This window comes from Dreissena polymorpha, chromosome 4, assembly GCF_020536995.1.
Source record: "Dreissena polymorpha isolate Duluth1 chromosome 4, UMN_Dpol_1.0, whole genome shotgun sequence".
In the NCBI taxonomy this organism is placed as follows: domain Eukaryota; kingdom Metazoa; phylum Mollusca; class Bivalvia; order Myida; family Dreissenidae; genus Dreissena; species Dreissena polymorpha.
Window position 1 is genome coordinate 69,376,499 of NC_068358.1, and position 23,012 is coordinate 69,399,510.

The 23,012-nt window shown below is 34.1% G+C and overlaps 1 protein-coding gene across 1 annotated transcript; it reads right to left on the reverse strand.

The window, feature by feature from the left end:
* Positions 1-89: 89 nt before the first annotated feature.
* LOC127876366 (ectonucleoside triphosphate diphosphohydrolase 3-like) lies at positions 90-22,471 on the reverse strand. The gene is made up of 7 exons (XM_052421544.1): positions 21,571-22,471; positions 15,701-15,890; positions 15,211-15,452; positions 14,020-14,165; positions 13,302-13,445; positions 1,284-1,443; positions 90-341 (listed from the first exon to the last, which is right to left on the reverse strand). The coding sequence occupies exons 1-7, from the start codon at positions 21,890-21,892 to the stop codon at positions 262-264; spliced, it is 1,284 nt and encodes a 427-aa protein (XP_052277504.1). The 5' UTR covers positions 21,893-22,471; the 3' UTR covers positions 90-261.
* Between the last annotated feature and the right edge of the window lie 541 nt (positions 22,472-23,012).

A 23,012-nucleotide genomic window follows, 5' to 3' on the forward strand; every position in this document is an offset into this window, starting at 1 on the left:
CCACATAAAACACACATGTATACAATTACTACGCCCGAATTAAGAGATTGGGCACAGCTTTTAGCCAAAATCTTTGAGATAGCCATACGTAATTGCAAGACAAGCATTTTCTATTTAAATTCCGATTTTATTTTGTAATTAACAGTTTAAGAATGAATGTTTATTTGCTCTGACTAGTTAAACATCAATTCGTTTTTGTTGCCAAATTTTACAATCACCATGTTGTTTCTTAATCGAGCCCGTTATTCTTCTATTGGTATACTATTCTTCACCATTTCCCTGCACAAGTTCTGTGTAGCGGTTCCGCTCCTCCTCGTAGAGCATCGCCCCGAGACTCCACGCTGAAAATATACGTGATTCGATTATATAAGTAGATATGGCAATCAGCCTGTTTAGTTCAATCGTTTTCACTATTTTTCCGAAAGAAGTTTTTCCTCAAATGTGATGCTACACTAAGAAATAACATTGAGGTGCATGGCTATTTAAGTCGCTTACTCGGAAGAATAACAATTTCATCGTCAACATTGACATATATAAAATCTCAACGATTGGGTTGAAATTTCAAACGAGGTTGTTAATTCGTCTTAAAGCTATTATTGAAGGTTGTAATTGTTTACTCGTCTTCAAATCCATAGAATCTGCTATTTGAGTCAACACATTAACCTTCTGGCAAAAGTTCGTGCAATTGAGAACATCTCTGATGAAAGGACATGACATTAAAGCCCCTTGGAATGAGATAATTTAATTACATTTAGGAGATTATTTAATGACTTAGACATTCATTAATGAAATCTCATTTATGGTTGTTTTCTGTCAGTTCATTTCAGTAAGGAAAGCGTTGTGATTTATTTTCGATTCGCAAAATTATTCGTTCGTTTGTGAGCGTGATTAATCATAACCTTAGTGATTGCAGCTTTACAAGTAGCTACATGAGAATGACTTATAAGAGCATATATACCCGTAGCGATAGCAATGTTTATGCAGAAGCAGCAGTAGCAGCAAAGAAGCGGATGCAACAGAAGCTATTAAAAAAGTAGTGACAGCGATGCTGTTGTGATGTTTTGGTTGCATGTTTACTGATATGGTTTTGCTATTACATGATATTTGGTTTCATGGTGCTAGGTTGTTGTTTTATTTTAGTGAGGGTGCGATTGCTGTTGGGATGTTATTGTGTTGTTTTTCAGCTATAAGAAGTATTAAGTCTTTTTTTCTTATTTAGCTTGGTAACTGCTTTATAATAATTATACATGCACTCATATTTTAAGACATATCTAACAACCCACCGATAGACGACTGTTTGATACTGTCAGCCACATATACGTTCTGGGTAACAGGATTAAACCCCAGAGCGGCCATCAATAGCGGGATGTAGAGACCGTCCTGGCAGTTCCGGGACGCGAACTTGGGCGACACGCGAAGTGTATCAACGACATAACTGAGACTCTGAAATTGCCAAAGTATTAATCAACTATGTTATTCAATCTAACAGAAACAGTGGCTTGATCATACTGAAAGCGTCTTTTGTTGTTCGACAATGTTTCAGTCTATTTTGACGCGAATGTTTGTGTATTGAAAAGGCGGCTTCATGGCACTTTTTTAAAAGAAAATTCTGGATATGATATCCAATATAAAGGCAGACTTTAAGTATGTAAGAATATTCTGGACAACCATTGATGAAAACAGTAACTGCGAAAACTTCGTTTTGTTTAGGCAAATACCATTTGAGACAAGAACTTAATTACTTTTAACTTACATGATTACCAAAGTTTCAATAACATTTGATAAAATTTGAGTATTTTATGGTATTATTGCATCTAAAATCAATTATTGAACCGCGTACTCAATTATGAATAGTAAAAGATCGGTAAAACAACACTTTGCGATATCACATTCTTTCGACTTGAAAATGACCAAAAATGAATTACGCGGTTAACGAAGAACTTACACGATAAATTAATGTGAAAACTTCGGTCTGGATTGTATACCGATTAGAAGAGGAATCGTGTTTAAATGATTAGACAATGCTAATATTTAAATCCACCGTGACACAACAAAAACAACAATTATTATGATTATGTTTGTAGGACTTCTAGAATACGTTTTTTTTTCTTATCCGGAATAATGACGAAGCAAAAATTCAGTTTACATAAATGGTAGAAGAGAGCTTTAAGACTCATCACGAGTTGGTATTACCGTTTCCAGACTGTAATACTAGCTTTCTAATGCTCAAAATATATGTATACAATATGCACATCACGTGGTTGCAACGATAAACATTGACATTTTGTCCTCGAACCTCATTTTTACTAATAACGAAAACTATGGTTACCGATAATATCCATGATTTTTTTTTCATTTTTGACATTAAAAAATTTCCTCGACATTTGTTGGATGAAGACACTAGATGTTATAAATAGGTTGATCAATCTATTGTTGATTGATATTTCGACTAGTTTTGTATCGTATATAGAGACAATTTTATTTCTCAGCGCTGCCTCGGGTTAGCGGCGTGTTGCGTCCACTATTGCAACAGAAAGTCCTTTGCGGGTAAAGCTTATTTTGTTGAAGATGCCATCTGCGTGTATAGCCAATTTTTTTATAGAAAGTTTAACAAGATTATCCAAAAGAATCTCTCTTTTGGTGTATTAAGTTACGTTGTAATTGTAAACAATATTGCAACTTGTAATCGATCACTTTCGTACCAAACTGTTCCAAAATGTTAACAATCAAAATGTGCTTATAAGAACACTACATGCTTAATACTCAACAACGGGAAATGCCGTATCTTTCAAACTTGCCAAGTATTGGAATACCGGTATTAACAATTATGACCGTGTTATGTTCAACAGTTCTGTTGAATTACTAGAATAAAAGATTCTATGTTTGTCGTTATGTCTGTCCTTAAGAACAAAACAGCTACGGCGTACTAAATATCAGAAGGGAAAACCATGTGAAATAATAGTGAAATTAATAATTTGAAGATAGAAGACATGCTATTGGATGAATAATGTTTTTACATAATGATAGTGCCCTGGAAATTGTTGAAGAAGCTGGCAAGTCTCGGGATCGAGTACTTAAGTAATGGTAACGATATAGCGGACTCACGGGAACAACTTTATTAGTCGTGGGAATGTTATACTAAAAGTATCTTACACTAATTATTGAAATAGCTAACTTGTGGTATCGACCAATCAGTTTGAAAAGCATTTAAATGCACGAGCCTATCATATTCATATCATACAGAGTCATTAAGGTTTTCCTTGTATGGGTCGTTATATACATACGTTCAACAAATTACTAGTGTTCCGATTGTCTAGCTATATCGTCAGCACGACCTACTTGCTTCTTTAAAACGAATTGTTATATCACTACAACGAGTAATTTATTTCTTCTTCACGACTTGTAATGTCGGTACCAGAGTTACCTAGTTTGTTCCGGCAATTTTCTCACTCACTTTCTCGAGCAAGATGTCTTGATCCCACGACTTTAAAAGGTGTTAGAACGATAAATTGACGCATGCTAATAAGGTAATTAATAGCAAAAAAGCTCATGTCACATATGTGCCGGTGTTCAAGATAATACAAGAGAACGCTTTCTTCATTGGCCGAGTAAAGTGAAGTGCTGGAATCTTTGAGTTCAGAATTGTGTTCATGTTGAAAATGAAACTGTCATATTGAGAGATTTTAACGTTAATGTTTTAATCAAATGTTCTCTTGTTGACAAACTATTATCTTTTACAAATATGTTTAATTTGACACAACTTATTCAAGAACCTACTAGTATTTGAAATACTTCATCAACATGCATAGACTAAGTTCTTGTATCAGATAATGATTTAATTTCTCATAGTGGAGTCATTGATTCATCAATTAGTGACCATTGTATTGTTTATTGTACACGCAAGAAATTAAATATGTCAATTGGTAAACATTACAATGTACACACCAGATCATTGAAAAACTACAGAAAAGAAAACTTTGAACAATGTCTTTTATCTACAGACTGGAGTAGTGTCTTACTATGTGACAATGTCTCTGTAGCTTGGGATAATTTTAAAAGTACATTTTTATCTGTTCTTGATGGCATTGCACCTGTAAAAGAAGTTAGATTTAAACAACGCACTCAGCCTTGGATTACTCCTGATATTTTTAATAGTATCCAGGCAAGAGACAAAGCTTTTCATGTATATAAGATAAATAGAATGGAAGAAAATTTAATACTTTTAAGGAGTTGAGAAATAAAGCTCAGTCACATATCTGTAAGGCCAAGAAACATTATTTTTCAGATAAACTGGAACAGTACAAAAACAATTCTAAATCTCTATGGGACACACTTAAGAAGTTAGGTCTTCCCACTTAAAAAGAGAACTCTTCATCAAGTAGCATAGGGCTTCAGATTGATGGGCAAATTTCCTTTGACAAATTTACAGTAGCTGAGAAATTTAACTCATTTTATACAACAGTTGCTTCTATACTTGTTGAGAAACTTCCAAACAGTTTTAATAAATATGGCAAAAATTTTGTAAGTAATTACTACGCTACTAAAGGTGTTGTGCCAAACAGTTTTTCCTTTTCCATTGTGTCTGAAAATACAATTTTAAAGCATACACATAAATTAAGTGCTAATAAGGCCTCAGGTTTGGATGGCATTCCTGCTAGATTTGTTAGGGATAGTGCTTCTTTCATATCTTGTCCCCTTGCTCATATTGTTAACTTGTCAATCATACAGGGTTCTGTTCCTGATGACCTCAAGTCAGCGAGAGTTATTCCCCTCTATAAGAAAAGTGTTAAGACTGAGGTTGAAAACTACAGACCGGTTTCGGTCTTAAGTATCATCTCAAAGATCATTGAAAGAGTAATTTATGACCAAGTTGAAGGTTATTTGAATGACAAAAAGCTTCTGTATAGCTATCAATCAGGATTTAAGCGTGGCTACTCTACAGACACCTGCCTTACCCATTTATCTGATTATATCCGTTTTAAGATGGATGAAGGTAAGCTGGTTGGTATGATATTGTTAGACCTACAGAAGGCCTTCGATACCGTCAATCATAGTATTTTAATTATGAAACTTGAGGCTATTGGTCTCCATAGTGACGCAGTGGTTCACCTCCTATCTCTCCGATCGCCATCAGGTTGTTGACGTATCGGGTACTATGTCCTCCGAGGCCTCCATCTCATGTGGTGTTCCTCAGGGCTCCATTTTAGGTCCCCTTTTATTTTTAATTTATGTGAATGATATGGCCGCTGTGGTAAGAAATAAAATTTTACTTTATGCTGATGATACTGGCATCCTGGTAGCTGGTACACACATTTCAGAAATTGAATTCATTCTTTCTAGCGATCTCGAACTTATAAGTAAGTGGTTAGTGGACAATAAGTTTTCCCTACATCTTGGTAAAACAGAATCTATATTGTTTTGCTCAAAGCCAAAATTAAGGTCAAATCCTCAGTTAAATGCCTCTTGCAATGATGTGTCAATTACTCCATCAAGTTCTGTTAAGTACCTAGGTGTTATATTGGATCAGTTCCTGTCTGGTAAAACCATTGCTAGGTCAATTATTACAAAGGCAAACTCAAGGTTAAAGTTCCTATACAGAAATAGTAAGTTCTTAACATTGCACACTAGAAAACTCCTTGTCATGTCCCTTATACAGTGCCACTTTGACTATGCCTGCTCTTTTTGGTACCCTGGTCTTATTCAGTCACTTAAAAATAGGCTTCAAACTACACAATACAAGACGATTAGGTTTGTTCTGAATATGGATAACAGATCACATGTTGGTCAAGAACAGTTTTCACATTTAGGTTGGCTGCCTGTTTTAAAACGAGTAGAACAGATCATACTTTGTCATGTACATAAGGTTAAAAATGGCCTTGCACCAGAGTATATGGGTGAGAATTTTAAGCCAGTGTCTGGCGTACATAATCGTTGTACTAGGTCTAATATGGTAGCTCAGCCAGAATCTGATCATTTTGCTGAAAATTTTACATTTGAAAACTCTGGTCGTTTTTCCAAACCAAGAGTAGGAAGTTTTGGTTCTAAATCATTTACATATAATGGTATCTGTTTATGGAACAATCTTCCTCAAAACATCAGGGCTGTAACTAAACCTAACAATTTCAAGGGTGCTATCAAGAAACAGTTTTTAGAGTCTTTATAGCTTTTTGTAGTATAATTTTTAGTATGAATTTTATGTTCTGTTAAAATACTGTGATACATTTTTAAGTCTTATGATCATTAAGGTGCAAGGATCTCATAATTATTCTTAAAAATATAGTATGCTACAAAGTGTGTTTATTAACTACATATGCAGTGTGTAACTTTCTTAAGCAACTTCTGTGATAATAATGAACATGTGATTAAATTTGTTCAATCTTAATCAGTATTATATTTTAAACAGTACATATTTGAAACATATACATTATTAAATATCTAATACATGACTGTTTTATGGTTACTGCCACCAATATCAAGGACCACAATGGAAATAAGTGAAAATCATTTTTCTCTTTTTTCTGTTATTCGTGGTATTGTGTGTGCATTCCATGGTTTGCTATGTATATTGATGTGATAATATATTTTATAATGTCTGCATTATGTAGTAACTATGTAATGTTAATATTTTTACCAAATCAAATCAATCAATCAATCAATCAAATTGTGAGTTTTGTATAACTTTTAATTATCATCAACAATATTTAAAATAAATACAACTCATCCACATTAAACAATTCAAGAGTATGCAACAAACACAGTATTTTATAAGTTTATGGGCAGCCATGTTTGAGGCCATCTTGGATTCAGACACCATGTGGCCAAAAGGTTTCGTGGGAACAAACATACTCATTTACCCAAGACAAAGTAGATTATTATCAAAATCTTATAATAAAACCATAGAACCACGCGGCGTGAGCCCCTGTTTATTCCAGAGCTCAATGAAGGAGATGTTATGTCCTTTGTTGATAAATGATTTTTTATCTTTATTTTTTACTATTATTATTTGAGAAAAGTGTATTTAATATTCAAAAACAATTTGCATACACCCAAAAGTAAAAAAAATCTAAATACATAAACATAACAAAATTCTAGTATATCTGAAAATATATAAATATGCACATTAGGCATTTTTCCTTTATATTTGTCATTTACCCCACCCACTTTTCTTGTCTTATAAATCATAATAAATGATCATATTCACTATTAAATACTATTTTGCTTTGATATAGTCATTTTTTCATAACTTTTATAATATTTCACAATAAACCTTATTTATTTAATAAGAATAATATGCTCTTGCTTAAAGTAAAAAGCTTACTAAAACATGGAACATATATGTTGTTTGTGTCATTTGCGAAATCAATGTATTTCATAGGTTTTAGATCGGCCATCTTGGCGACCATTTTCGATAGACAATAGCGAACATCATCAGCATATAAGAAAAAACAAACTTCCAACCATGCACCGTGAACCTCCGTTCCTATTATACTTATACTATTTCGGTAATGTTTTTTCTCATCTTGAAACTAAACTGTGTTATCAACGTTTATCAATAATCCATTATGTCTTCCCCGGACAATTGAGCAAAGATCTATCAATTACAATTATCTTTATAAAACATTAATGAATTGGACTTTATATACATATACAAATACAATATATTTCTCTTAATATGTGTTTTGCACTACATTATGAAATTACGGTTCCATTGATCTCATAAGGAATCGGCTGATATTAAGGTTCCGCTGCGTCTTCGCGAACACGTCTATTGGCTGACCAGCTCAAGTGATCTTTTAGGAGCGCTGTGTTACGCGATTATATAACAAAGCACACAGTGGAATTTTGTCATATGCAAAACAGTTATGTAAAGTATACTCTTCCGCGAACAGTAGTTTAGAACGGTAGTACTCTTGCAGATCCATTTTCTGAACGCCACTATTAACCTTAGTTGTTCTCAAGCGACCAGCTAAAAAGAAGAACAGCAACGCTATTTAACTATCTAGACACGAACTCGTTGTGCTTTTACAACCTTTGTCATTTCATCAAATCGATACACAAGAATAAACAACTCTACAAATTTAAGTGCGTGCAATTACTGATTTGTCTGCTATCACACTATAACAACAGACATGGTTATGTTACAATACAGGATATAACTTTCCGTCTCTTTCTGTAATGTAGATTAATTGTCTATTAAATAATTGCACTGGTACGGAAAGAACGAACATGATAAAGCCAGTAATATGCAGCGTTCAATGATCCGAAATGTTCATGTCATAAACAAGTAGATCTAGACTGCGGTTTAATTCCGAAAGCGCCTTATTACATACATCAACGATGACCTATAGTAATCGTTATGGCAATTTTCCCAGCACAGATGGCAGGCTTGCACCAACGGGCGTGCGAACTATTTAACACACGGTTATCCCGTGAAAGGCTGAGAATGTTTCCCTCAAGAAGACCCGAAGGAATAACTGGAATTTTCGTGTTAGTGAATAATATATTAACTGAGCAAAGCATTAAACTTTTTGTATTATCTAAATGTTCCGATTCTGTCTGCTCTGCATCCAATATCTACAATTAATCATATGTATTAGCCAATAATAACATGTTATTAACATTAATATAATCGGAGGAGCGATCGATTATGAAAATCAGCAACATAAATGTTTTCTGCTTTTAGTGTTCTACTCGCTAATAAAACAACATAATATTTCATCAAATAATTTAAAAGAACGGGAACATGCATACAACTGCATGATACATACAAAGCAGTAAATATCGTGCATGTAATTTAAACATTGTGACACTCAAAACAGGATGTGGCGTTTATGAACATTTTTATACGTTATAAAATTTTAATTATTTATATCAAAATGTCTTTATTGTTATGTTTACAGTGTTGACATGACTTGCCATCTTTAGAACTTACGGTATCTATTCCGTTGTCTCTATATTATATTTAAAGTGGGCAAACTGGCAGGCAAAATTTTGTTTTAATGAATATGAATGAGCCAACACATGCCCCCCCCCCCTCCCCCCCCCCAAAAAAAAAAAAAAAATAAATAAAATAAATTAAGAAGTTCTCTTACTATTATTAGTTGGAGGGATATAATTATCACGGATGCTTTTTATCGTAAGCATGTGGGCGCGTTTATAAGGGAGAAAGCGTTTTAAGTGTAGAAAACAATCGCTTCATCCAACCGCATTTTAAAGTATATCTACCTATTAAGGACGCGGTATGTTTAAATGTTTTTTACTTTTTTTGTTCTGTATCATTTCAGACAAGAGTTAGCAAAGGTGTAAAGTTGTATTTATTTCAAAGTAGAAACACTTTTGTACACTGATGTATTTCTTTTATTTCAATATGATTACAATTTGCGGACATTTAATTTTTGTCTCTAAATTTTCAGACACTTGCATTTTTTTCAAAATTTTCCGTATCTTAATTCTTGGACACGAATTAACAAACTATTTTTAAGTGTCCGAAAATTTAGAGTAATAACGGTTGATACAAAGTTTGATACATGTGTAGTCCGTTATAAAGTTAAATTTAATTAAATACCTTTCTTACTAGATTCAAATTTTTAAGGCTTCATTTTCAATCCTTAGATACTGATGAGCAGCAAACAGCATAAAACCTGAACATACTGCGAGTTGCTTGGTGGCTGTTCTTTTTTTTCTGTTTGAACATAGCCATTTTCCCTTTGCTTCTTAGTGTGAAAGGGTTAGAGCATGCATGCTTTTGATTAGGTTAGAGTATTCACCATTGAAATGTTCACCACATGTGCTTAATCATGTCTTGTCTACATGACATTCTGATACAGGAAACGATCGGGAAATAGCTTTGCAAAAATATCGGAGACAGATCTGGTTTCCATCAAACTCTTAAATCTAATATGCAGTATCATGATCTCGTATCCACAAGTGGTTGTTATTGATAATTCCAATGAATATCGTCAATAATTTACTTTAGCATATGATTCGGTCGTTTTGATATATTAGCATTCCTGTTGCCAAATTCCAGAACACAAAACTACATTAACTCAATATCAAAAACTTGTGCAACTTACAAAACCAATCAAGAAATGGCTGAATAATTGGCGACGAAGATTCAGAACAGAGCGGCACGTCAATATCAGGAATCCATACCGCTATAGAGGTGTATCACACTAAGATGAAAATTTTCTTATTTGTTGAAAGTCCCATAGAAATATATCTTTTATAAAATTGAAAGATTATAATCTTTAAAATAAGGTGGCGCCACGATCTTCGCAACTACATTCCTTAAAAGGGGATACGAAATTCCAAATTTCATGTTAGCATAATAACATTAAAACGTTCGATTTAAAACGTTTCGACACCTGAGTACGGATTTCAGTAACGAATAATGATACTAATGAAAATTATTTAATGCTTCTCGGTGGTATATAGGGAAATATCAGTAAATCGACAACGATAATACATGTTTCGAACATTTAAAAATGACATTGAATTATCGACTATTTGCACTGTTTTACTGTAAATCACATCGTTTTTTAACGTCATGACGTAATTATCCAAGCGTTAATCTCCAGTTTAACTCTTTAACATGAAAATAAACGTCGGAAAAAGCATGACAATAGATTTAAATGTCTCTGATCACTCGTGAAAAAAATCGATAATCCTACGAAACAAACAAATATCCTATATATCATAACTCCCGCAAATAGCTATCTAGACCATGAGAATTAAGCACTACAATATACATAATATATGTACCTCTCATGGTAAAATATTCGGTACATCAAGAAAAAGTAAACCCCACTTCGGACCCAAAGGCACTATTACAGAAATCTGCCAGAGAGCCACAAATAAGATGTGGACCTCAGTCATTGACTTCCGTTAATTGCTGACTGCCCGGCTGGTCACTATAGAGCAAGGAGGGGGGGGGGGGGGGGGGGTGGGTAATGGTGTTTCAAACGTTACCGAGACTAGATGTAGATGGTTGAATACCAATACGACATTAATTTTGACACTATGATACGTTTTTCAAGAAGCAAACATATTTTTTGGAAACCAATACTGTTGCCATATCTATTCGTTTGTACATAATGAAGACATTATCTAATCAAATGGTCAAACGGGTCCTAGATCGCTCATCGTAGTAATTTTTTTAGACAGATATTTTGTAAGTTGTAGATGCCAATATACAATCCTGTTGTACCCGAAGTTTGGTCTATGCCACAGCCGTGTTGTAACCTATGAATTACGTACATTTTAAGCGTTATCACTCAATGCTTAAGCATACTGTTAGAAAGTGCATTGAATGTTTCCAAATTATATTTTTATATAAAAATTAGTGCAAAATGACGTCACCTATTCTACCAGAATATATAAGAAGCTAACATAGTGAAAAGCGTTTTTTATACCATTTACAAACGTTTTGTGCGATTAACTAGTCAAGGACTAAAGATATATTTAGACGCGTTCTGAGAAAACTGGGTTTAATGCATGTGCGTAAAGTGTCGTCCCAGATTAGCCTGTGCAGTTCGCACAGTCTAATAAGGGACGACACTTTCCGCTTTTATGGTATTTTTCGTTTAAAGGAAGTCCCTTTTACACGAAAATTCAGGTAAGGCGGAAAGGATCGTCACTTATTAATCAGGGACGACACTTTACGCACATACATTATGCCCAGTTTTCTCATAACGAGATTCTATTGAAAATCATTTTTAAAGAATTCGTCAACTTATCCACAACAACAAAAATTAAGCGTAACATCGGCGACAGCCAATTTGATAGCTTATCACAAAGAAATCTATATTGACGGCGCGTGAAATCGATTATGCCCCAGATACAAAACGGCTCAACAGAAAGTAGAAAAGCGATTTCGGAACATCCTTTTTTGTGTTTACATGTTTATGCCCTGGGATTTTCAAATCCGTATCAGGTAAATACCAACGTTATCTTGATAACTTTATAGGAAGGCATATAATAAAATATAATATTAACAAAAGGGCATGCTTTGAAGTTTCAGACAAATTCAAAATAACTTTACTTTTTTATGGCAATAATCGTTTTAAAATGACGACCCTGCTTCCCTCCTAGTATCAGAAAAAAGTTTTTGTGCCAATTAAATCTATATAAATCATACAAATTGTAGATCCAGGCATGGCGGAACGCGACTACTTTTGAAGATACATTATACACGAAGAATGTGACCCTTGTGGCGTGTCTAAGTTTCAATCCAAGAGCATGATTTGTACAAACTTTGTAGATGACCGTAATCTGATGTCACATAATAAACGTCAACATTCTGGGCAAACATTGTGATTTCAAGTTTGAAGAAATGTATTTAAGTGGAATACTTTGCGATGTGACATGTCAAATATTTCAACTCTGGACTTTTTGTGCCTGAGAAAAAATAATTTTCAAATTTTTTTTTTATTTATGTGTAATTGTCTAGTCTAAAGAACCAACGACGTCTTTGTCCTTTTTTAACTCAAAAGATTGATTTAAATTTTGTTTATGACAATGATCTGATATCATATACCAAATCTCCATTCTTTCGGACTTGGCCTTTGCTATTTAAGTATAAAAATGTATATGACCTTTGCGGTGGTACCATTATTGGCCCGGGGAAAGGATTTAAAAAAAACTTTGTTGTGGATCCTCAGACGATGTTGTGCAATGATTAAACTATCGACCCTTATAGTATAATGAACACAATTGTTTTAAAAGATATTTACAATTTAAGTCTATATTAATAATGTTACCATTGGGGCGTGTCCAGTTTTTACTCCAGCGGCATGATTTTATGAAACATAGCATTGGACTTTTATGCTATGCTTTTTAAGAAATATGAAAGCTCGGGGACTATTTGTCACATATACGACGATTTTTTACGTTTTTGAACTACATGATCTGAAAACACTGAATGAAGCTCATTCCTGCAGCATTTATATGAGGTTTCGTCAAAAACAGCACAACGGTATATGAAGAGATGTCGTTTGAATGAAATGTTGACGCACGAGTAACGAATGACGTCGCACGATGAACAAACGAAGTCCAAAAAAATCATACCTGTGCAAAAAAAGGTGCGCTAAAAATGTTTGTCTTATAATGTCAACACTAAATTGTCATTCAGTAAATATGACGAATACTTTGATGAAATGAAAGAAATTAAATGACAAAAAAATCAAGAATATAACCAGTAATTTCACATTTCCGTACATCTGCATCAGTTAGACATTTTATATCGGGTCAATACTGCAGTTAAAAGTATTATTAGAATACCTAGGCCGACCGATTAAGTTTACCTGTCCACAATAGTCCCGTGCCTTCTCCTGGAAGTGGACAAGGTTCAGTCTTCCGTCTTCATTGATGGCGTTGAAATCTTTGGCCAACAAATAGATGAGACCAAACGAGAACAACTTGTTGTCCCTTATAGATGGCTGGTACACCTACAAGAAACACATACGACAAGCTTGTTTGTAAATGTTAGAATTGGGGTTTTCACTTGAATGTTAGTATTAATAAATGGTGTATTTTGTTGACGATTTTCTTTTTTTCAAACTTGTATTTGGTTGAAATGATGTACTTGACTTGACAAAGTTTGTGTACAATTAATGTTTATGTGTATTGTATTCGTTGCGTTCGATCTTGATCCTTTACTGTCACTGTCATTTTAAGAAGAGCATCAGAGGCGTTGGCTCACAATCGTTACTTTCGAAGTACACAATTGTTCAAGCGAAAGCGTATTTTCAAAAACCTACTTCCTCCTCACATTGTACGAAATAGGGGTTTGCGTTGTTTGTTTTAAATCTTTTCCGAAAAGTATTATATACCAACAATGTTCTACTTAAGAATATTACCATTAAATTGCCATATTATTTCATATGAAAAAAAATGTATTCGCTTTTACTGAATATTTACGATAAATAAAATAGCAGACGCGTATATATTTTGAAAAACAAAACACGCGTCTCGCTGCAGAAGCAAATAGTAAGAGCTTCTTTATATACAATACGAACGCACCTGTCCAATGGAGCACGGTTTTGGTGAACACATCTCGTCGTCTGCTGGTGACAGAAAGTGACGTAACACAGATTCACAAAGGGAGGCGTTCCCATCACCCACTATTCCGATGGTCACATGACCTTTTGCGTGATTGGTCGCGTCGCCTGGAGTAAAATGATTTCTATAATTCATGGCTGAATGATCGCAAGTTAATTATTGTATAATGCAAGAAAATAACATAACATCACTCCGGTCTAGTAACTAATGTCTTTGTCGGTACAGAAGACCTTGTATTGCATTCAACAAATCGTATTAAATTATTACATGTGAAAATATCAACTTTGTAAAGCAAACTTAAATACGAGTTTCAGTTGCTTTTACGTTAAAATCAGTTGAAATTACCAAAGTTGATGTGTTATATTACAAGAAGATTGAATTCTTTGAATATAACCACATACTTTACGAAACGCTCACATTTCTGAGATATGCTTAACACATAGTCCTATTTGAAATCTAAAGGAAACTCCTTCATTGAAAATAAAATTTTAAGTCTCCGGCTAGACATTTTAACATCAACCAGTCTATATTAAGCAAATATTGCTAAAACAATTATCTTATATTTCAATATGTTCAAAGCAGACAGCATTGTTATGTTCACAGACAATTTTATAAGATTTAATCTTCCTTTAAGTATAATTCAAGTTCAGATGTACCTAAGGCGAATTATGAATACCGGCACTGCTTGAAATGGCTGAATGCCAACAAAGATATATAATGTAATGCTAACAAGACAATAGCCTGCAAAACAATATGATATAAGTTTATATCCCTTAGACGTAATAATTGATAAAAGCAACGTTGCGAATATATCTTCGCTATGAGCAATTTCCACATTGCGTGTAACTCGAGCGACACATCAAGGACAGGGTAATGAAGTGGACATTATACCTAGTTCACAACCAAAGGCCTTTTCTTTTATGTCAAACACATGAAAATGATATTCAATCTCTGCGTTTTAATATTATGTATCTTACGATAAAACATGTTCAAACAGATGCGTTTTCCATTATGTTGGTAATCTGAAATGAATTGAAAATACTTGCAAACCATAAAATGCAGGTGTGCAGAAGTGTAAACTATCCATGGCTTCAGGACATATCGTTGTTGATATAGATGTCATAACAAAAAATGAATAGAGAATTGTTGTACCTTTAAGCATACAGGGATTATTGATTACGTTGGCATTTGGATTCTCCCGTATCAGGAAGTCGACAACGCGCAGTCCCATGATGCCCGCTCCAAGCGACAAGTGACTATGACAGTAGACACCGTACTCCTGCCCAGCAATGTTCACGGGCATTTTTCCCGCGTAAATCGGGTCGTCTGGTATGAACGCGATCTGAGCTGATCCTCCCCCGAGTTCTATCAGTCCAAATGATTCTGGCGAAGAACTTAAGTAGGAAAAAACACATTTCTATGCAATGATCCGCAAAGTAATTGTTTGTCTATGAACTACCGAAGAGAAAGATTGTTCTTCAGCATAAATATGCAATACTATTTTACAATTCGGTTGAGATACGAATTTAAACAAATGTTGTGTGTTTTAAAAAAAATACAATTTAATCCCAACACGCGCCGTGTAAAGGCCAATACCAGGAGCAAAAACTTGTAGCTTAAGGTGTCAAACAATGTAACTCACGTATCGTCTGCTGAGAAGTACCCGTTGAGGTAGTTGACTGTGAGCCACGCAAACAGCGCTTCCTCCTCCCCAGACAGGATGTGAGCGTTTTCAGGCTGGTACCGGAACGGGTTCAGCTCTGGGTTGCCTAGCAACGCATGTATCGTCCGCATGATCGTTGACGTAACTTCCTCGTCCAATAAGCGCAGTCCTGCAAGTGTATTTGATGGGTTAACTAAAATCTAGTTTCAATACACACTACTTCCACTTAGGATCGTGTATAACCATTGATTGTGCTTAACCGGTCATGAAACACTTAAAGTGGATTCCAAATTGACAACAATTAAGGAAACCTTATCAAGAAGGCATCGGGGTTCATTAAATTCCATGCCTCAATTACGATAACACGGACCTCTTGGAAAATTCCTACTCTATTAAGAAAAGGAAAACTGGAGATTTTCATCAATTTATGTGTGTAAATGTCAAGGAAACTGTATTATCGCAAAGCATTAGAAAGTTCTTTCTGTAATGAACTGGAAACTGGCATTTGGTATTAAGTCACCCACGCTTGATTCAGTAAGTCTTATCATTTAGGTCATACAAAAGCAATATATAGTGATAGGAGTAGAAGATACAGAAGCAGTATCAGTACTATCAAAGTAGTAGTAGTAGTAGTAATAGTAGTAGTAGTAGTAGTAGTAGTTGTAGTAGTAGTAGTAGTAGTAGTAATAGTAGTAGTAGTAGTAGTAGTAGTAGTAGTAGTAGTAGTAGTAGTAGTAGTAGTAGTAGTAGTAGTAGTAGTAGTAGTAGTAGTAGTAGTAGTAGTAGTAGTAGTAGTAGTAGAGTAGTAGAAGTAATAGTAGAAGTAGTAGTAGAAGTAGTAGTAGTAGAAGTAGTAGAAGTAGTAGTAGTAGTAGTAGTAGTAGTAGTAGTAGTAGTAGTAGTAGTAGTAGTAGTAGTAGTAGTAGTAGTAGTAGTAGTAGTAGTAGAGTAGTAGTAGTAGTAGTAGTAGAGTAGTAAGTAGTAGTAGTAGTAGTAGTAGTAGTAGTAGTAGTAGTAGTAGTAGTAGTAGTAGTAGTAGTAGTAGTAGTAGTAGTAAGTAGTAGTAGTAGTAGTAGTAGTAGTAGTAGTAGTAGTAGTAGTAGTAGTAGTAGTAGTAGTAGTAGTAGTAGTAAGTAGTAGTAGTAGTAGTAGTAGTAGTAGTAGTAGTAGTAGTAGTAGTAGTAGTAGTAGTAATAGTAGTAGTAGTAGTAGTAGTAGTAGTAGTAGTAGTAGTAGTAGTAGTAGTAGTAGTAGTAGTAGTAGTAGTAGTAGTAGTAGTAGTAGTAGTAGTAGTAGTAGTAGTAGTAGTAGTAGTAGTAGTAGTAGTAGTAGTAGTATAGTAGTAGTAGTAGTAGTAGTAGTAGTAGTAGTAGTAGTAGTAGTAGTAGTAGTAGTAGTAAGTAGTAGTAGTAGTAGTAGTAGTAGTAGTAGTAGTAGTAGTAGTAGTAGTAGTAGTAGTAGAGTAGTAGTAGTAGTAGTAGTAGTAGTAGTAGTAGTAGTAGTAGTTAGTAGTTAGTAGTAGTAGTAGTAGCAGTAGTATTAGAGTAGGTTTTTATTAGTATTAGTAGTAGTAGTAGTAGTAGTATAGTAGTGTAGTAGTTAGCAGTAGTAATAGTAGAAGAGTAGTAGTAGTATTAGTTAGTATAGTAAGTAGTAGTAGTAGTTAGTAGTAGTCGTAGTCATAGTAGTAGTAGTAGTAGTAGTAGTAGTAGTAGTAGGAGTAGTAGTAGTAGTAAATTAATGCGCTCATTTTAAAAATATTTAGCTGTTTGACATAGTCTTAAAAACTCAATAATAAACATACACAAGTCCTTTTCAATGTTCATAACAATTTATTTCTATTGATTTAATATTTCAATACAAAGTTTTCCACAATTTGTAAAAAAATTTAACTATAAGTTAAATGTTATGGCCTGGGGCCCTTTGACAATAACAAATTGTGAGACCGTAATGTTCGGCAGTGTACGTGAATTTCTTACTACCCTCTACTTACGAACAGTGTATTAATATAGATTGGAACATCCTGAAGCATGTATTCGTTAATTCATTAATTAGCTGGGCTCTTTGTATGTAAGATATTGCTTATATTAGGAGTTTTTCCCAATTTCGTGATCCATTCATGACATGAATTTCTGCTGTTTATAATTGCCCAATGCGTATAATATTAATATTTAATATAGTATTGACCTAGTTACGCTACAGTTAGAAATACAACAATGTTATTATATAAAATTGCTTTTTCAACAGTCAAGACTAAGTAACAAAGGACTTTTCCGGTCATGAACGTCAAACGTCAAAGGTTAGCATGTGCCTCTTTGCAGTATATGTATCGTGGAATTAGTTAGCAAATAATATTTTCCTCATAAAATATCATATTTTAGAAGTCACAGCCTTCTTTAAAATTGATTATTTAAATGGATGTTTTAAGTTATGATATGTAACTAGCTAAAATATATGATTATTTTCACGAATGAATGTTGAGATTTATAATATTTCCCATGTATTTTCCCAATCATTTTACATCGATCGACACTGTGTTATACTTGGGAAATTTATAGAATGTAACTTTTGAATAATAATATAAATGTAACTTCATCCTGAGTGTAATGCTTCTTGCTGTAAACAATATCGTTATACATATCTAAATAATATGACACATTATTAACTCGACGAATTCAGGCCTTAGTTAAGTTGTATGTTTCTACGAACGCGGCTGGCCCTACTTTTTGAGCAGACTCTACAATTCCTATTTCCAGGGGGGGGGGGGGGTGTATGCGAATACCGGGTTTAAGTGAGGTTATTAGGGCGTCATTTTCGTGTTTACAGTGTTTCCGCATCCCTCGTTTTCTTTGTTTCGAGATAGTAGACGTGGGGATAAAAAGGTATTGACGGAACATCGTCGCCAAATCTTTTGTCTTCGTTCGAGAATTCGGATGAACACATATAATTTTCGTATAATACACAATATTGACACACGTAAAATATAACTAAAATCACTCTTATCTCATTTTACCGACGCCGTTTCAATACTTAAAACTAATTAATTGCCAAAAAAAGGTTTTACCACTCGTTTTGGACCTAACTTCATTTAAAGCACATTTTTTGAAACCTGACTTCCAAATAGCAAACAGCTCTTTTTATGTTGAAATGTTTTACATGAACTAGCTGTCGCGAATGAATTCCGCACTGGTGCGAATGTTTTGGAGAAATGTTCTCTTTGGGGATCAAGAGTTTGTTTTTTTTTCTTCTTAATTGTTATATTATTAATTTTTATTATAATATGTTTACTCACATACTTAACGCAAACATTTGGTGTGCGTAATATAGAACGGAATTGAATTCGTACCCTTTTATTTTAACACAAATGAACATATGTGTGTTTGAATATGCTTAACCGGAATACTGTAACAACCCAGTGCATATTACATTATTTAAGTGTTAATCAAAATTTACATTGAAACTAGTAACCTGAATTGCCTTGTCAACAGCATAATTGTTTTCATTGTTCATTCATTCATATTGCTTTCCCTAGACTGGCCATATAATTAATAGTGCTGAACAATTTTATATGTTACAGACCAGCCACTAATATCACATGTATAGGCTAGAATTAGTTTTCCTTCATACTCACGATTTTTACTCCATTGCTATTGTCAAAATGTTCCTACTTCCGGTTTGAAGATGGACATTTGTCTCTTAAAGTTAATGTCATTATTTAAGAATGTATATGTAATAAGTAGCAGCTATCAAATTTTAGTCCTATTGTGCACATTTCTGCCAATTTTTGACAGTTAGACTTGTTTAAATCCATTGCTTTTTGATTTAAACTCTCACACTTGTTTCTTAGAAATATACGGCAGCCATCTTGATTTTTACCGTGCCCGTTGCTAAGCAACTTCTGTCAAGCCGACTTTTAAAGTCCTTAAACATCATTTTGTGTTTAATGAATTGTTAAAGTGCTGAAATGAATCCAATTCATGACAGAAAACGTTCCTTAGAGGTATTATTATGTTGTTATATGTTTTTGCATATTTAAAAGTCGCTTTTACATTACAAATAGTCCATACTTATGAACATTCTATTTGAGCACCTGTTAATACTAATTATACCTGATATAAGACATGCGCATACCTGATATAAGACTTGCGCCTGAACCAGGGCTCAACAATACTATGCTAACTAAACATAATACTATGCAGACTATTTCCAGGTATCAAGACGCCAGTTACGGACGCTTGGGTTGACAAGATTAAAAAGAAGGCATTGCATTATGTGTATCGCTCTAGAAAGCGAAAGTTACACGAAAACCCAGCAATCATACAAAAAAGACTACGTCGAAGTACTACGCAATGTTATTTGCTTTTATAGTCCGGCTCTGTTGAAGAATTCTTTCTGGAATATTATACATTTAAACTCATGTGGTACATGTATAAGGCATGGTATCGTAGTCCTCCGTTGATTTAAAAATTTTAAATTGTATATATCCGAACATATACTGCAACGAAAGATGCACTTATTATCAACCTCTAGTCTGCATCATGTGAATAGTAATAGAATGGTTAAACAAAAATTCATATCAGAATAAGGTCGACACGTTATAAAATACGTTAAATTGATTAAAATATTACTGAAAAGGGCTATAAACATTCTATTATTTCGTACATGAGACGTACCACAACCCATTATCTTGAAAATAGGTGACTTGATTTAGTTGGTCGGAAGGTTTTTTCGTATAGCATTATTATAATTCTACAGTAAGTAACGTGATTAAGACAACACTTTTATTGCTCCACATAAAATGCCATAAAACTATAATATTGAAGTACACATATAAACTGTATTACATATATGCAGGTATTTCGTGCCAAGCTCTTAAACATAAGAAAGAGCTGTTTGTCATTTGGAAGCCAGGTCCCAAAATGTGCTTAAATGGAAGTCCGTTCCGAAAAGTGATTAAACCATTTTAGGGCAAAAATTAGCTATCAGAGATGAAACGTATTCGGGAAAAGGAAATAATCGTGATTTTAGTTATATTTTACGGTACGTGTGCGTCAACACTGTGTATTATAAGAGAAAATACTATTTGCACATCAAATTTCTCGAACGTCATGTAAGAAGACAACAGATATGTGGACGGTTTTCCTTCAATAACCTGTTTATCCCGACGTATATGATCTTGAAACAAAAAAACGAGGGAAGCGCAAACACCGGAGCGTATTCGTGCAAATAAAATATAAATATAAAGTCGTTTACCGGGTGAAAAAATCCGCTATGTCTTCAAAAAAACAACAACACGGAAACGACGCCATATTGGAAGTAAGTTCCAACTAACCTCACTGAATCCGGTAAGCTCCCGTATACCTATGCCCCCCTCCTGATATCAATGGGAAATATATGAAAGGAATTAATTAAACGAAAATAAAACCGATCTATACAAATAACTATTTATTGCTTTACCCCCAAAATGTTATATTTACAAATATTAATCTGGAATTAAAAGGCATAATTCAAACATTTAATTTTGTGCTACTATATCCAAATATAACGAACAAATAATATCGAAAACACACTATTGCGTTATTTCGCAGTTGGTTGAAACATTAATGTATAAGACGTATAATGCATTTATTACGAAATGCGAAAGTTTATCAAAGAGTATACTTAACATTTGTACTTAAGAGATTTAACAGATTTAGAGCTAACTGTCTTAGTACCTTTTATTTTCTTTCAAAGTAAATGTATTGATTTCCTGCATATTTCGAAAGAAAAAGACGGAACAATATAAAGAACGAGCTGTTGATGGAAATTATTATACTGATGTTGTGCACTTGAATTTCATTTTGGTTTACCTGCCGTTGCCATCAGGTATATGGACGTCTCCGACCAGCTATCAGACGGTATTTGTTCCTTTAAGTCCTCCAATATATTGTAGAAGTAGTCAGACATGTCGCTGGGTACGGCCATCAACGCGTCGATCCCCGGTGAGGACCTGGCAGAGTAAACTTCCACAAAGCCGGGAACCTGCATCGGCGCATTATGCCAGCCGTATATCCGAACCTTGGTGCTGCTACTTCCGGCGTCCATGAGGATACCATACTCCCTGTTAGGGCTCACCGGCAAACACTCGACACACCAAAGCGTCCCTAGAAGGATCCACATAACCGCGAACATTTTGGCTTCAAGTTTTGTTCGGTGTTATACTATGATAAATACAGATTAATATTGAAATTAATTTATACAAGATACAACGTTATTGGATTTTTCAACGAAATATTAAAGCAATTTCAAATGCAAGTTCTTCCTCTTAAGTTTTATATCTGCACGAAAATTTAAGGTTTCAATTTAACGTATTAACAATAGAAATATTCACGTAGGCAACGCAGTTTTTAATGAAAGATAGTTTTTGTCCGTCTGTCTAAATATATATCAAACAATTAATTCCCTACTGCTAGACTGAATGTTTTCAGTTTATTGAAAGTGTGCTATATTTAGTTTCAACATAGTTCATTGTCCTTAAATATTGCAGATTTTTTCCCCATTAATCAGTGTGCTTGTTTTTAATTAATCCTTTTCAATAATATTAACATATTCAAACTCCATGTGTAACTGTTAAGTAACTGTTCCTTATATACAAATCAAAAGTATGCGTCTGATTCGAGTGCTGTCGGTTTCCACTATTTGAGACTCGCTTATTTTCCGTCACGTATTGGCTTGGAGCTCGTTGCTCACATGGCCTTTTATAACATGAAGCTAACTTGTCGTTTTCAAATATATACTAGGATGCTATTTGCACAGTTTCCAAAACAATCATCTGTGTTGCCTCGGTTGCTCAACATATTGTTTTCAGAGTGCCATCTTTAAAACTTGTTGTTGTTATTTAATAAAGCCCTTTACCGGTAAATATTATCTTATAGGCCAATGTGATAAATGGTTTCCGCGAACGGGTTGGGTGATATAATTACACGACGTTGTGGTTTTATTTATTCATCATAAAGTTATTAAATAAACTTTTCATGGACAGAGTATTTTTCACAGCGTTTTATAGACATTCAATTAGGAAACCTCTCATGGGACACTTATAACCAGTATGTGCAAGTTCACTGTTACTCCAAGGAATTTTGAAACGCACACTCTGTCAACATTCGAATGGTCATTACTATTTCTTTTGAGTTAACTTATTATAAGATTTAATTTCCGTTTTTGGAACAATGTCAAGTATGTGAAGGCATAACATGCTCATGTTCTTATTTAGTCTGGAAACATGAGATATGAACAAACAATGGACTGCTCA